At 39.0% G+C, this 16833-nt stretch overlaps 1 protein-coding gene across 1 annotated transcript; it reads left to right on the top strand.

Annotated features, from left to right (window-relative positions):
• Positions 1–4145: 4145 nt before the first annotated feature.
• On the top strand, positions 4146–15975 carry prom2 (prominin 2). Its single transcript, XM_053332926.1, has 24 exons — positions 4146–4227; positions 5152–5484; positions 7470–7540; positions 7883–8088; positions 8278–8398; positions 8796–8859; positions 8993–9082; positions 10192–10388; positions 11217–11291; positions 11646–11709; positions 11822–11978; positions 12063–12215; positions 12296–12419; positions 12526–12614; positions 12753–12837; positions 12978–13121; positions 13219–13287; positions 13418–13510; positions 13629–13682; positions 13782–13862; positions 14763–14831; positions 14927–15016; positions 15175–15287; positions 15437–15975. The coding sequence occupies exons 2-24, from the start codon at positions 5244–5246 to the stop codon at positions 15486–15488; spliced, it is 2502 nt and encodes an 833-aa protein (XP_053188901.1). The 5' UTR covers positions 4146–4227; positions 5152–5243; the 3' UTR covers positions 15489–15975.
• Positions 15976–16833: the final 858 nt, after the last annotated feature.

The raw sequence follows: 16833 nt of genomic DNA, 5'->3' as shown, positions 1-16833 counted from the left end.
TTCCCAAATTTTCCAAATTTTGGTGCTTGCATATAACCTGGGGTTATCCAAATTATCCAAAATCTGTTCCATACAGGCTGGTGCAACTGGGCATATCAAATCAGCCCATAAACTGACTGGAAATATCCTGTGCTATATCCTGAACAGACACTGAGGTTGGTTCACATGTGATAAAAAGACAAATGCAATATTGAAATGATTGTGATGATGGTCTCACTCCTTTAAAGGTACACTATGCAGGACTTTTAGGTTGAAGTTTGCAAACACAGCATACAAAGTTGGCCCCTCCTCCATGGTTCAACATGGATCAACATGGATCTGAGAGCAGAGCGAGTCAGAAAGAGCAGTGGTGGTCAAGTGATAAAGGCAGAGAGTGAGCTGCCAGAATGAAAACTATGAATCTGCAAAATAAAACATTATTTTCTGATTGTTTCATGCGGTTATGTTATAAGGCACAAATAAACATGTCCACACCTCTGCACAACCAAGCGGGGAGCTGCCACATTACTGTTTTTTATGGGAATGCAGAGCTTCATCCTATTCACCGTGGCCTCTTTGCTCTACGTGTGTGTAGCTCAGCCCCACCCTCAGTCAAACAGACACACTCTTTATACATATACCACAGAGACAGAGACAGCGAAGTAACCTGGTCATGCTACGATTCCCCACCTTAAGTCCTGTGTTACACACCCACTGCCCAAAGGTTGACTTCCAGAAGTGTAAATAATAAAGAAATACAGGCAGAGGGCAGAGTCTCTGTAAATAAATACACTGCCACATACTTCTAGTGGGTCATAAAATGATTGAGAGGGACTACTTTTGTGTGAGTCTATACATTGTTTTCAGGCAAATCCTACACAGAATACCTTAATAGAATTAATGTAGCTGAAGTGACTTTGCTCACCTTTGTGAAGTCCGAAACCTGCTCGTTGCGGCTTGCCAGTTTACTTTTGCCTGATTGAGCTGCTTCCTTCTATTGAGTGCAAACAATGTTGCTTGTTTTTTAAGCTTGTTTTTCAGATACTTATCAAATCAGTACAAAGCGCGTAAAGGGACAAAAAAAAACAACTTTGGTTTCTCGTGCTCACCAGAAATGTTTCTGGTGAGCACGAGATACTTTGCATTTCATATTTGTGGTAGCAGCCATGCAGCAGATGTAATGAAGTCCATGCAGCACGTTGGATGCAAACTAATATTAAGCCTATAGCCTATTCATTATAATGTTGATGGACATAAATTGAGTTCTTTTGCCATAATAATGATAAAATAATACACAAAAAATGGTCGGATTGGGAACCCATGCATAATGTCTCTTCTTTCAGACATCATGCGAGCATGCAATACTTGAGCACAAGATACTTTCTCGTGCTCACGAGAAAAGTTTCTCGTGCTCACCAGAAAGTATCTTGTGCTCACCAGAAAGTTTCTTGTCTGCACCAGAAACATTTAATTATTTTTATTTTCCCCATGTCCCTTTACGGGCTCCGTAAATTAGTAACTGATAAATGCAAGAAAAAAAAATCAAATAACATTTAATGTCACTGGAATTGACCTTAAGCTGCTGTGTCAAGGTTTCCTGTTTACATATGTACAGTAAAATGGAGAATGTTACCTAATGCATGGGATTCAAACAGCACCCAGACCCCAGCGGATAGCAATTTGCAGATTTTGCCAGCAGGTGTCTCTCTAAGCATCAGTACAGACTGAGCAGTCTGTCACAAATTTCTCTATTATTGTATCTGACTCATGTGCTCACTATACATTTACACAGAGCCTGCAGGCTGTTCTGTTTGAACATGAGATTGCAATGCAGCCATACGGGTGGTTTTATATCCATATATTTTGCCAGATTTCTGTCATTGTTGATAACGTATGGCATCAATAAAGATGAATTTTCACTGAAAAACTCATCTGCATTTTGTGAAAATGGTTTGATCTCGGAACTGCACACAAAACAGATCACTTATATTTTCTTCAGTAATCATGGGGAAAATGGACTCCTATTCCTATTACAGTTTACAGATTTTTTTATTGAAACACTGCTGCCCTTGTTTCCAAGTTGATAAACACCAGATAAGACGTCATTCACAGTGTGACCTAAACCGCGCTGCCATTTCATTTTTTAGCAAGTTAGTCAGTCTTTCTTGGCAGGGCTGATATAATGTTGGCTGGCAAGAAAAAAGGAATAACAACTGGCAGAAACTGTAACTATATCAGTGTATGTAATGGATAGTCATACCCATAGATTGCTACTAAGGTGGGGTTAGGTGTTTATTATCTCTGCCAAGCAGGTGAATCAGACCGTACAGAAGTGTCCTGAAACATGATAAGATACTGTAAGTAACTGAGATTTGCACATATTTGTACTACAAAGTTTATTTTCAGCTCCATAAGAGGCATGTCAATCTTCATAAAGATATAAGGCAGTTTGTTGTAGTTTACAGTAGAATGGTACACAAATCCAATCTGAAAAAAAAAACAAGAACTAAATGAACCGTTCAAAAAAAAAAAAAACAAAAAAAAAAAAACCCCAGTAAGCCCATACAGCTTTGGGACTTAAGTTTTATGATCTACTCCCACTCAACTCTAAATGAATAATACCCATACTGGACACCAATTATTAGTTAAATCAGAGTATTTAAAAAAAAAAAATCTTAAAACATCTCTTTAAAAATATTCTGCTGTGGTCTCCACAAACAACATTTTCTGCCTTTTTTAATTCCTAATTTGTCTCTTTAGAGCATTCTTAGATGTTCTTAGATGACTCAATATCTTACTCATGTCATGTTTACAGAAATCACATCATGTGCAATTCCAGTTTGATGCAACACCATTAAATTATATAGGTTGGTCTTTCTACTCTAGCTGTGCCAGTAAAAAAAGAGGAAAGTAAGCATAAAAACTGGAAGAAAAGGGATAAAAAAATAAGTTAGCCACACTTAGGAATGCAGAATCATTGAGGATATCAAGTTTGAACAGTGGAAGGCCCTGATATCTACCACGTGCCAAAGTCTTGTGGTAAGCGCTCTCTTAGTTGCAGATTAAAAGATCATCCTATAATTGATGACATTTAAGGATAAGGTGAACCAAGGATGAGTGATTGGCAGGTGATTGCGCACCTGATAAGAGAAAAAAAGAGAAGACGATAGACATGAGCATACGACTCTTTCCACTTAATTTGCATCAGTAGAGTTTAGAAAGGAAAATCAGATTTATGCCTATTACACAATGGTGTACCTTTTCATGCAAATTAGATTTCTCTCATTCCTGTAACAGAGAAGTCCAGACTTCTCAAAGTGGTGCATCGGCAGTAGTCGCCATTGTTGAACTGGAAACGGAAACACAGTGGGGGTAGATAGAGGTAGTGTTAAGTATTTTATTGCCAGTTCAGTCTGTGGAATGATGGTTAAATTCCTGTCTTGGCCTGTTCTACTGCAGAATTATACTTTATATCTTTATTTTTGACCATGGTGATAACTTGGGAATGATATAATTTCCCAGCACTTGCTTAATGTCCGTATTTCCTGGCAACCTTTAAATATTGTGTATTATCTCAACTCCCTTTCCCAAGCACATCTGTTCCAGCATCTTGTCCCGCACATTTTTGGGCTGTGCTGTGGCTTGTTTGTACACCACACCATTGCAGATGTGGACTGATTTCCTTGGAATGACTGAATGATCCAACATAACCTCTTTATCCTAAAAACTATATACATATATTAAAACCAGTAGATTAAGAGATTAATGGTTGTATCCTGATATGAGGTAATTTTCTAAAAATCCATTCTGCCTTTCCTAGCTTTTCCTGGTCTATAAAATAGCAAAGTCACAAAGTAACTAATATTTCCTTAACTCTTACTGGCATTTCAGGCTCTTTACCCACAGACACACACACAGACTGAACAGATTCCAGGAAATAATAAAAAATTTGGATGAAGGTAGTCCTGTTGGTAATTTACTTCCTTCTCACCCCACTCACTGTTTTCGCCCTGGTCACTCCCTCCCTATCTCTCCCTGTTTCTCTCTTTAAAGACCCTCCCTGTTTCCCTCCTCCAATCCCTTCTCTCCCTCCCTCTCTTCTTAGTGGCAGTGGTTCTCTAGGCGAGCGCACAGTCAACTTCAACTTGTCAGCAGTGGCAGTGCATATCAGGTTTCTATAGGACTGTTAGAGTCACACACACCCCTTATTGAGTTAGTGGAGCAGCTGGACTGCACTGTCGAACCAAGGTGAGTTGAATGAGAGAAAAAAGCTAAATGCTCGCTCTACTCTGCCTGATCTGTCCTCTTTTCATTCACTTTTTTTCATTTACCTCTTACCTTACACTGTCCTGTCCCGCTTACACTCATGCCTCAACTGGAGGAACTGCTCAGCTTGTTTACAGGATCCACTATGTTACAGTAAATATCCTTAGGCTGCTGAGTGTTTGGTAATCATATTATCTATACTAATAATAATGATAATGATGTTGTGTGAGAAACCAGGTAGACCATTTTCTCAGATTTCAACAGCTTGTTTTGTGAATATAGAGGAAGTAAATGTGTTTAGTTATCCTTTGACCTTATCCTTATGAAGTTATTTGTTTAAGAGACGCACAACACTTACAGCTGACGAGCATGGAAAGATAAGTGATATTTATATATGGTTTTGTGATGTTTTTCCTCGTTCTGATGAATGTTTTACTGTCTACTCTTCAGAGAATGCAGATACATGAAGTGGACACAACTTTTCTGTGTGTTTACTCTACAAACCCAGCCAGACAGGTTTTTTCAATCCATCATATATCCTGTGATTTTTTTCCAAGGTCTTTCCAGTACCTTTTAAATGTCAGCACTTCTACTCCCTGACAGAAAGTCTCAGGATAAGAGTAGTATGAAGCAGGAGCTTAAAGGCCACTGTTCTTCTCAGACACGAATAGAGGCGTTGACTTAACATTTAGAGTCCTCATTTACGAAATGTCATTGTTGCGTTCCTTCTGCAAAACAGCAGTAGCCTACTTCTTTTTTTCAAGTGCCATTTTGTAATAAACTGCGCTACAACCTCTTTGTCTGTGACGCACTATGTGGGTTACTGTGGGTTTCTTCTCCAGCCTCTAATTCTCCTGTCTTGTATGAGTTGTGTCATTGTATTCAGTCTCTTTTCTTTGTTTACAGGAACATCAAGACAGAGCTTTTGCCATGAGGTGATCACTCTATAAACCTGCTTTCTCCATACAAGTATTTTGCCTCCTTTCTCATCTGCCAACATGAGGGGATGGAGGTGGCAGGGCAGTGTTGGACCATTCAGAACCGGAGTGGGAATGTTGCTGCTGGGGCTCAGCCTGGCCCAATCAGTTCCTCCCCAGGGTGCTTGTCCGGAAGCAGCGGCCCCACAGAGCCTTACCCAGCCCCAGTACTACAAGGATACAACAAGTCAGGACACTGGATTCATGAAAGCTGTGGTCCAGTCCTTCCTCCACACAGTCCAGCCCAACCCCTTTCCTGAAGGTCAGTGTCATTCAAATCTTACTCATCAATCAAACAATATTGGATCTCTGCTGTCATGTTCAGATACATTGAGTACTTACTCATAGTTTCTGTTTGGGGACATTTGTCACATTATCCAGGTTTCAGTTGACAGAGCAAACAGGTGCACAGCTCCAATTTTACATTTAAATATTATGGCTTTCATGCCCACTGCTGGGCAAAGTTTTGCTACAGAGGTAAAAGTGAGACATCAGTTTTAACCTTCACTATACTTCCCTATAACAATTTGGCCCATCGAGTCAATCTTTAACCTTTATCTGATTTTTAAAATGTTTTTAGGACAGGCCTCTTGTTTTCTGTCCCTATGACTTATTGTAATTGCTCCATTAACCCTTCTCTATTTTCTATGTTACTTCCTGCATGGTGTTGATGTCACAAAGACAAACTGACAAAAAAACATGAGCCTTTGTCAAGTTCAAACTCATTGTGGTCATCTTGTTGGATATGAAGGATCAAACTTAAATCAAGAGCCACTTAGTAATGTCTAAAGAAACTTGTGTTACATTTCAAAACCTTTTATGATAACCCACAGTTGCTAACGGTTGTTTGAGCATGCTATCTGTCAATGTATGATAAGGCAAATGGTTTAATGTTCAACTGCAGGTTTCCACTTCACACAAAAGACCACCATGCCCAGGGTAATAAATGTTAGCTGGTAAACAAAAGTGGTGGAGGAATGCCACAACGAAAAAACACACAACTGCATTCAAACTATAAAAGTAAAAGAGCATAAGTATTGTCAGCAAAATGTATATAATTTCAAAACCGATAATTTTAACACCTTATATGGTTTCTACTCTATAACAATGCATATAACAAACTGATCATATGTTGTATGTATAAAATATTAATCTGAAAAGTAGTAGCCTAACTATTCCTGTGAAATAAGTGTAAGGGATTAAAAAGTACATTTCCCTCTGAAATGTAGTGGAATAGAAGTATAAAGTAGTACAACATGGAAATACTCAAGTGAAATAGAATTACCTGAAATTATAAGTACAGTACTTTAGTAAATGTACTAAGTTACATTCCACAACTGATAAACAATAAATGGTTGTGTTATTAAAACAAACTGTGCGGACAGAGGATACACACCAAATTAACAGACCCCTCACTCAAATGACAACCTGGCAACCCAAAATACATTTTTACATATTTATGAATTTTAATTACTTGTCTCAGCCAGCTGATTTATTAACTATTAATAAAGTTATTATATATATTTATAAGTGTTAATAATGCTTCTTTTTGTATCAGTTTTAAAGTCTTAGAGACTGACTCACAAATCTTTTGGCTCCTGCTCATGAAGCTGTTTCAAAATTTTTTCCCAAGAGAAGCAATAACATTCTTCCTTTAAAACATTCTTACACAACACTCACACTCAATAATAAAGGTGAGGCTTTTTTAAAACAGTGCCTAAAAGGGAGACGCAAAACAACAAGATAATATGCAAATTTCCAGAACATTTATGACAGGCTGCAATTTGAAGTGACACAGACAGATGGTGAGAACGACACAAATAGCGTGTGAGCAGTGTGAGCAGCACCAGGACTACGTGTCTTCTCAATTATCTTTTGTGAATAATATCCACAATAACAGGGTCCAGAGAAACCATGAATTGCAGGCCTTCTATTATATATTTTTGGTGTGTAAAACATCTAATCTCTCCTGAAAGCTCTTCTTGTTCCCTAGTTACCACAAGATTTAGGTGTCACATTTCCTCTTGTACAATGCAAGAGATTAAGATGTTTGAACGGCGCACAGGACACATTGTCCCTGTGGCCGGGCTTTTATACATGGATGATTGTAATTGGAGGCCTGTGTGGTAGAAAAACATTGAGTATTCCTTGCCTCTATAAGTTGTGTTTTTGTCCATTCTGTAGTTATGCAGAAGCACTGAGCCACAAAAAGTTTTCAACTTATTTTCCTTTCCTGTGTTTTTCTAGATCTGATCCTGAAACTGGTCCATGAGTTTTCCCCATCAAAAGTGGAGTCAAATCAAGAAGTCCTCAGAGAAGTATGTGAATGTAACTAGATTTGAAGTGCTATTCGAATTTCTAGGCATGGGAAAAAACAGACACACCCTCCTCAATCCCTATGACCTGGTAATCTGAGAGTCTTTACCATTAAAGCACCTTTGTGTGTATGAATGTCTAGTGAAGACTCTTTCATCCACTCTGAGTGTGGACTTTGACCACAGTAAAGTAAGACTACTGTTTCGTGATGTCTCGTGTTTGACGTCACAACAGAGCACAAAGATCTGCCACTGTTATGCTATCCTGGCCTTGAAAATTATATATTGTGTCGTTTTAGTTGTAACTGCCTCAAGTAATACGTATCATTTCATGTGTGTGCTCAGGTCCTGGTGTATCAGGTGGGTTTCCTGGTCTGTATAGCCATCGGCATCGTGTACATCATTCTGATGCCCATAGTCGGTTTCTTCTTCGCGTGCTGTCGCTGCTGTGGCAAATGTGGTGGGAAGATGTATCAAAAGCAGACGTCCTCCATTCATTGTCGCAGAAGAACTCTGTACTGGAGCGCCTTCGTCACCACAGTTATTATCCTGTGAGTGTGTGTGTGTGTATGTGCCCATGTATGTTTTTGGACAGCATAATGATGTGTTATCTGACATGAGCACAGAAGGCAACAGCTTGAATTTGCATGCCTCGCTGACTGCGTGTGACTCCTCTGGATGTGTATTATGTTCATGACACAAACTGAATTGTGTGTGTGTGTGTGTGTTCTTGTTTGCAGTGCTGGGAACATCTGCATGTTCAGAAGTAACGAGGCCCTCAATGTGAGCGTGGGCCAGAGTACAGAGGAGCTCAACAAAACTATAGACAACCTCCACACCTTCCTCACTGCTGTGCCTGAGGTAAGACAGAAACTTCTAGTTCATGGAAACATACAAAGTTAAGACTATGTTAAGACCATAAATCTTAGTCAGTTAGTATATCTTGTATAGTATTCGTCACATTAAGTGTCATTGTTCAGCCTGCTGTGAGTTGTAAGCTTTTGTGTGTGATGCAAACAGTCAGCCTATTGATTAAGGGCCTGCTCTTTGTTCTGCAGTGTCAATACACTTATCTCAATATATAAGGGTGAGAGAAGGTTGATGGGAAAGGCTGGATTGTGTTCTGTTTGTCTTTCCTAATTTGCAAAAGCTTCTAAGCATGATTAGTGTGTGTAATCAGCCCGTGACATACTGTATTTCAATCCATATCTAGTGCATGCACTTTAAAACAGTTTGTTTTTCCTCTGCCTGTCTCCAGCAAATCAACTCTGTGGTGAATGAGAGTGAAAAGACCGTTCAAGAGGTTACAAAAAATCTAGATGGTAAGAACAGGGAACTTATAATGTAGGAACTAAGGAACCAATCCTGTTTCCTCTAACTGCCACCATACAGTTTCTGTTCTGGTCTGTTCATTAAAGGTTAAAGATCTCATACCTGTTTGTGTATGTGAAACAGATATTGGACCTCAGCTGGGTGCACAGTTCCAGGAACGCTTCAGAGGCACTGTGGACCAAGCATTGCACTCAATTAAACTTCTGGATCAAGGTACAACTCACCTGCATACTCTATCCTGTCAAAGCATGTAAATGCTTGTGCTAGTGTGGCTGAGCCCTGCTGCACTGTATTTTACTTCTTACTCTCATGTTGAAATATTTAATGCCGTATGAAGTATTCATTAAAAATATAAATATAAAGAAAAGAAATCAACAAGTTCAACTCAAAATCAAAAGCAACATTATTGGTGACCATCTTTTTATGATATGATAAAAAAAACCCCATAAGAAATAAGACCCTCAGTCGAAAGTATTGATGTCATAATCACATTTGAGTCTTTTAATATGGAGTCTGATCCATCAATACTTTGGCTCCAAAAAGCCTCCATTAGAATTAGTAAACCATTTTAATCACTGCACGTTTGACAGCCCAGTAGGTCTGCTTTAAGACTGAGTTTGAGTAAAATATGTGGATGTGCTGTGTCAGGATCAGTGGTAAGACACATCTTCATTTAAAGCGATCTACTATTAGTTCGCCTACAAGATGAAAAAGATGCAAAAAGCTAGTGACATGTCTATTTGTGATATGGAGCATAACTTGCTGCTGGCATTTTATAATTAAAAGCCCATCTAGGGTTTTATTGAAATCTAGAGGACATTGTAAAAAAAATGACAGTAACAGTTTTGATAAAATGTTTGCAAATGTTCAGTTTTAAGTAGAATGAACTGCTAGGCTTGAGTAGCCTCAATGTTGGCATTGTGCACTCTTGTAACAGATAGCTACAAATGAATAAATACAATCCTAAATGCTAATCCTTCTGGCTTTTTAATTGAGTATAGTTATCATTTCTCTGGCTTCCTTTCCAAGAAGAAATTAACTTCTGATACATAATTTACTGGCATGTTTTTAACACTGCATATCCACTCTTAGAGTAACACAGAATAGGCTTAATATAACAATATAAAAATATCTATTTATTTCTCTTTGTAGTTTTAGAAAAGTTTAAGAAAGTTCCAGTAGCTGGCTTTTGTTAACTTTAAAATTTTTTGAATTAGAACCACGTAGCATCAAAAACATCATAGATGAATGTCTTAAAATCATTACTTTTCTAAATGTGTGGATTCACTGACTTATATGTGTGTTTTTACTTGTATGAACAGAAACTCAAAACACCAGTGTGGGGCTGAAAAAGCTGAATTCATCATTGGTTGAGCTGCAGTCCAGCATGGACTCCATCCAGGCCAGGGTCAATGTTGTTAGGGATGAAATTAACCAGACCTTGTCTGACCCAAAGTGCACTGACTGTGACACAATGAAGCCAGAGCTACAGCAACTTGCAGTGGACATCTCCATCACTGTAAGCACTGATTAATAACATCAAGTACATTTTCCTTTTGTTTTCTTCTTGCATGGACAAACAACTAAGACAATAAAATGAGGTCAGTCTGAACATCTAGCCCTATCAACGCTAAGAATGACTCAGCCCTGTTACAAGTTCAACCAAATGTCATTATGAGGTACTAGGAACTTCATTTATACCGTCAAACTATGTCTGACGCAAGCTGAGAGACAGTGTGACACATAATAGCAACACTTCATTTTTGGCTTTGTCTTAACAGCTGATTTGTCATCCTCCCATCTGTTCCTCTCTATTCCTCCTACACTCTTAAACTCTTTTTAAAAAGATTTTCTCTGACATAGACGCCTTTATTTGGAAGTAGAGAGACAGGAAATTATGGGAGAGAAAGGGGGATGTGACCGGGGTCTGCTGTGTACATGGCATGCACTCTTAACCACTCGACCACCAGCGGGCCCTACACTCCTAACTCTGACACACTCTCCTCTCTTCTCCTTTCCTCTCTCCACTCCTCTCCTCTCCTTTCCTCTCTCCTCTCCTCTCCTCTCCTCTCCTCTCCTCTCCTCTCCTCTCCTCTCCTCTCCTCCATTATGACCACAAGAATAAAACATTGAGGAAAAAAGGAGCGAGACAGCTTTCAGGATCTTTTGAAACACTGCATTTTCATACAGCCCTGTATCTCTTTGAAAAAAATCAAGAATAACTTTTATGGTGATGTCTTCTTTTACTGAAATCTGCTGCCCCCTTCTGTTTTTTTTCAGGTATAGCATTTACAGTACATGTGATTGCTTGTCACATTGTGTGTATGTATGTCATTGTTCTCCATAGAGTCCCAATTTGAGTGAGTTCGAGTCTGCGGTAGATGAAGTAATCAAGACTAATCTTACATCCAAAATTAAGGAGGTCAGTGAATTCTGAAAAAAAACAAAACAAAACACAATAACATCCCAATATCAATAAATCTTGACGGCCTTAACATTTCAGAACAAGTGTATAGAAAACTGAGAACAAGTTTTGACCAAAAATAATGTAATAAAATGATGAATGGATTTTGAATTTTTTTTTTTACCTTGTACACCAAAGTGATGTTGATGTGTGTAACCAGTGTTAAATTACTGGCTGACTGCAACAAAGATACTTATTTATATAAAAGAGCTTGAAAGAAAAACACATTTCTAAGATCATATTTTAAAACTATTTCACTGTTTATTAAGTTTCCTGTGTCTCATTGGCCTGTACTGCTTGTCTTCACTTCAGGTGGAGAATTACTACAACCGCATCTCCCAGAAGGTGACTAATGACACCAAAGATGTAGTTCAAAGTGAGTGAGCAAAACACTATTGTCAAATGTTGAAATATTAGTCCCTCAATACATTGATTTATTGAAAAATATTCATCTTTCATTTGTGCGTGTTTGTGTGTTTGTGTTTCAGGCAGCAAGCAGCAGCTGGAGGAAATAAAAACACAGATCTCCAAGGTGGCCAGTGACATCCCTTTATCTGTTCTGACCAATGCATCAGACTTTCTGAATCAGGTGCAGACAGAACTTCGCAACATCACCCCACATGTTGAGACAGCTGAGCACATCAGGTAATGAGCCGAGGAACCAAAACACACATGATCAGTGAAAGAAAAAGACACAAATTAGTCATTGTGTGTGTACACTTTTTTCAGATGGGGAGTGAGTATAGCCCTGTGCTGCATCGTCCTTCTAGTGGTGGTATGTAATGTCCTGGGTCTGTTATTTGGCCCTGTTGGTTTGAAACCCAAATCTGACCCCACAAAGCGTTCCTGCACAGCAGACTGCGGAGGCACCTTCTTCATGATGTGAGTTCTTGGCTTTCAATAGTAAGCTAATGTGCCACTATGAAGGGTGACGTCAAACTTTTCAAACTGTGGTTTTGCAGTGGTGCAGGTTTCAGCTTCCTCTTCTGCTGGTTGCTCATGATAGTGGTGATACTGCTCTTCCTGGTGGGCGGGAACACGTACACGCTGGTCTGTCAGCCCTGGGACAATGGAAAACTGCTAAAGGTAGCCACGCACATTCAAATACCTGCAACACACATGTACTGCACATACAAAGATGCTACAGGTGGTGTTTTAAATATATTAATTTTCTTACTCCTGCTCTCCACAGTTTATTGATACTCCAGGTTTAATTCCAGGGCTGGATATAAGTGAAAATATAGGAGTTGAAAGCAACATCACACTCTCTGGTATTTATAGGTATGTAATCCTAATCCACCTCTCACAGAAAAATGTGATCTGTTTGTTTTATTCTCTGTGTGATTGATATTTGTTTTGTCATTTAACGTCTTGAATAGATACAAATTAAATGAATTTACTCAATCTCAATGTTAACAGTGACTGTGAGAGAAACCAGCCTCTGTGGTCAACACTTCACTTGTCTGAGCTTATCAACCTCGGAGATCTACTGAATGTATCTAAAGTGAGTTTCCTTACTGTCATTTTTTCCATTTGTTATTATTTGATATTTCAAGTTTAGTTTGAAATTCCTGGCCTTTGTCTGACAAAATGTCACCATTCATAATGTTTGTCTCCTTCTCTCTGTCTCTCTCATACACACAGTACACTGAAGAGATTGAGCAGCAGTTCGAAAATACAGACATCACTCTGCCCGACTTTACATTTTTGACACCTGAGGATAAAAACCAACTCAGCAGCTTCTCTACCAAGGCTAAAAATGTTGACTTCAATTCTGTCACACAGCAGGTAGGCATTGTTTCATGGGCTTGCACATGTTTGTGTAGATTTACTGTTGTGTGTTATATGTGTTTTGCATCTAGTGTGTCTTGTTTCTCTCTCCCAGATGAACAACATTTCCAGCATCAATCTGAATACAACAGCAGATGAACTTGACAAGCTTGCTGACACTCAAGTGAGTCATGAGAAATTAACACATTATCCTCTGTTGATATTGTATGATTTTCTCAGATTTTCTGCACTTTTAAGACATCACATGTCTTTTTTAATGTCCATGTACTAATGAACTATTTACTTGTATCTAGACAAACGATGATACTCAGAAGGGGCTAAGAAACGAGGCCAATGACCTGAGGCAAATCCAGATTGATATTGAAACAACCATCTTCCCAAAACTAGTGAGTAACTTACTCTATCTTGGCTGCCATCTCTCCTCCAAAGATCCTAATTTTTCCCGTGCTGACCATTCTGACTTAACAGACTTAAAACAAAGACATTCACTTCTTTTGCCTCTAGGAGAAGCTGAATTCAACCATCCAGAGCCTTCAATTCATAACAGAAAAAATCAATGTGAGTACATTGACTAATACTTGGCAGCTACCAAGAATTGAGATGATTATTTTCTCTTTCTTTCAGTGGCTCATTCTTCCCCCTTTCCTTTTTTTCCAGGGAACAGTGGGGGAGGTGCTGAGCAACGTGGGAGCAGCACAAGACTTCCTCAACACAAATATGACACAGATCGTCAAGACCGTGAGTACAGCCACGAGTCACATGAGTCAGGAGAGAAAGTGCTCCATGTGGTTCCTTTAATGCCTGTGGTCGGTCAGTCATTTAGCCAGAGGGGGTGAGGGGTGAGGGGGAAGGCGTCATGGCTCAGTTAGTCAGTGTGTGTGCGTTGCTTGCTGTTTAAACACTGTGCTTGTTCGTTCCACATTATCAGTATATGACTTATAGATAGATAGATAGATAGATAGATAGATAGATAGATAGATGTCTTGAATTGAGGTTATGCATGGATTTTAGCTGGTAACTTGAAGCTACCTTCCAGATGTGCTTTAGGAGGTCAGGGTCAATATGACACAAATTTGAAAAATGAACACATCACACCATCTTCCATGTGTGTCACAGAATAGATTCTGAGGTATTATTGTCTGCTACTGTTGTACTATATGAAGCCTCTTGGGTCACGTGGTAGTGGTATGCTGTTCCTGAGTCCAACACACACACACACACACACACACACACACACACACACACACACACACACACACACTGAGAAACAGCATTTAGTCATCAGCTGCTACAGGATTGACTTTAACTTGAAAGTTTTTAAAATAGCTCTATAAGTACAGTCTGTATTGTTTAAATTAGCCTTTCAATATTTCATGCTCTATATCCCATTTGATGTTTTCAATGCATTATGTGAGGTCACTTTGAATTGCCTCTGTGCATGAAATGTGCTGCATAAATAAACTTGCTTGGCCTAATCACAGTGCTATTTCAGTTATTTATGGGTCATTTCAGAGGATTTACCCAGAACTCCACTGGCTGAAACGGCTAGGCGTTCCACTGATTCCTCATGATTTCCCACTGTAAGGCATGGAGAAAATGTGTGGAATTTACTCTTTTTCTCTCTCTTCGGATCCCCAGGAGAGCAGAAAGTTTTTGGACTGTCAGCTGAGTTACTTCATCGCTTATGCTGACTGGGCCAATGTCACGGTAAAGTTTGTCATTGTTTAAACGCTTGCGCAGTATTTCTGTGTTTGTGAGTATACCTTTTTTGCACTGTGGCTGATATGTACACTCCACATCAGATCACGCAGCAGGTGGGCCGCTGTGGGCCAGTGGCAGGAGCTGTGGACTCGGTGGAGATAATCCTCTGCTCGCAAATGGTGGAGTCTCTGGTGAGGAACAGAAGTTGTTAGCTCCACCTACAGCAGTGCATCTTAATACCGTCTGTAGAATAGGAGCTAGTTTGAAAATGGTGTTTGTTTAAACTGTTATTTTTCTTCATCTTTGCATTGTATTCACTCACGTTCTCTCTCTCTCTCTCTCTCTTTAGAATGCCTTCTGGTTCAGTCTGGGCTGGTGCATTCTCTTCTTCATCCCCAGCATCATCTTTTCTATCAAACTAGCCAAGTACTACAGGAAAATGAAGTACGCTGATGTCTATGAGTAAGTAGCACATGCTATAAACTTACAAACACACATCTTCTAAATCTAATCTCATATCCATGCATTCATATGTTGTGCAAGAATCACATGATGGATTCTTTTCACTCTTCTGGATTGACTTTGACTGAAGTTAATGTCTTTCTTCCCAGGGACCGCATAATCATGAATCACATCCCACGGGCCCAGATGAAAATGACCTGAAAGGGGAGCATGCGAGACTGAGCACAAAACTGTGGCATCGCTTTACAAGATAAAAACACATTGCATCTGCATAGATGTGGCACATTGTCACTATGGCAAAAAAAAAAAAAACTCTGAGAAGAAGAGCTGTGTTTTATTCTTAAGTCTTTTTAGGGTGGACCAAGAGAGACAGTTGATAGACAAATGATACAGCATAGTTCATATAAACACACACATCTCAGGGGCAAACAGGGCATAAAGGAATCTGCAGGGATTATTGTTTTCATAATTTAAAAAAACATTTCAAAGAGATTTGCATTTATTGTATTACTCACATGTTTTGTATGTATTTAATGTATTGATTTGCCAATCCACTTACAATGAAAAACCCATTTAAACTAAATTCTTAAATATATTTGCACTTTATTGGTGATCAGAGCACAGTTTCTTATGAAATTTCTATGATTCAAGAGATGGATAAACTTTTTGGTGTGACAAAAATGTGACTGATGTAACTGTATGTAAAATTGTACAGTGCAACTATCTTTTTGTTACCATTTTGTTTGCAAACATGTTTTTTGTAATGTCTGATTTTGACTGATTTCATGATGATGATTTTTTTGTACTACTTTGTACTCAATTGTAAATTGTGTTTTATTTCCTGGTACACAGCACTTTACATGGTCTAGTGTGACTACATGTTGTGAAGATTTCTGTCAACACTGTTGTAAATAAAAGTTATCACTGCTCAGCTCTGCATTTTTCTACCTTTTAGCCGTAACATGAGTGGAATCTCAGAGGTCAGTCAGTGTCTATTTTCCACACAAACCATGAAAGGGGCATTCACAGTACTTAGTCTGTCCCTTTGGATCTCACATGAACATATATCACACTGCTACAGTTTGTCAGAAACCAAGGATTAGTACAGATTATGCACAGTCCCAACATACATCTGTAAAGACTTAATTAATATTATTTTATATGTGAAGTCACTACTCTGACATCACGGTACGGCAGCTATCTTACTTGTAAGCATGAACTTCACAGACATAGTTAACAGTACATTACATTTGTACTGTAGATCTACACAAAGGCCTAGAGACTGGTGACTCTGAAGGCTGCAGTATATGATTCACTTTATTTTCATACCCATCAAACCATTCAGTGACCCCTCGTGCCCTCTGAGTGGGGGCATTGTCATCCTGGACGAGACCACTCCCATCAGGATAAACATGTTTCATCATGGGATAAAGGTGATCATTCAGAACAACTTTGTATTGATTTGCTGTGACCCTTCCCTCAAGGGGGACAAGTGGACCCAAAGCATGCCAGCAAAATCCCCCCTTACAGGATAACAGCACCAAGA

This window comes from Scomber japonicus, chromosome 14, assembly GCF_027409825.1.
Source record: "Scomber japonicus isolate fScoJap1 chromosome 14, fScoJap1.pri, whole genome shotgun sequence".
NCBI lineage: Eukaryota > Metazoa > Chordata > Actinopteri > Scombriformes > Scombridae > Scomber > Scomber japonicus.
This window is presented reverse-complemented; position numbering and strand designations above follow the sequence as displayed.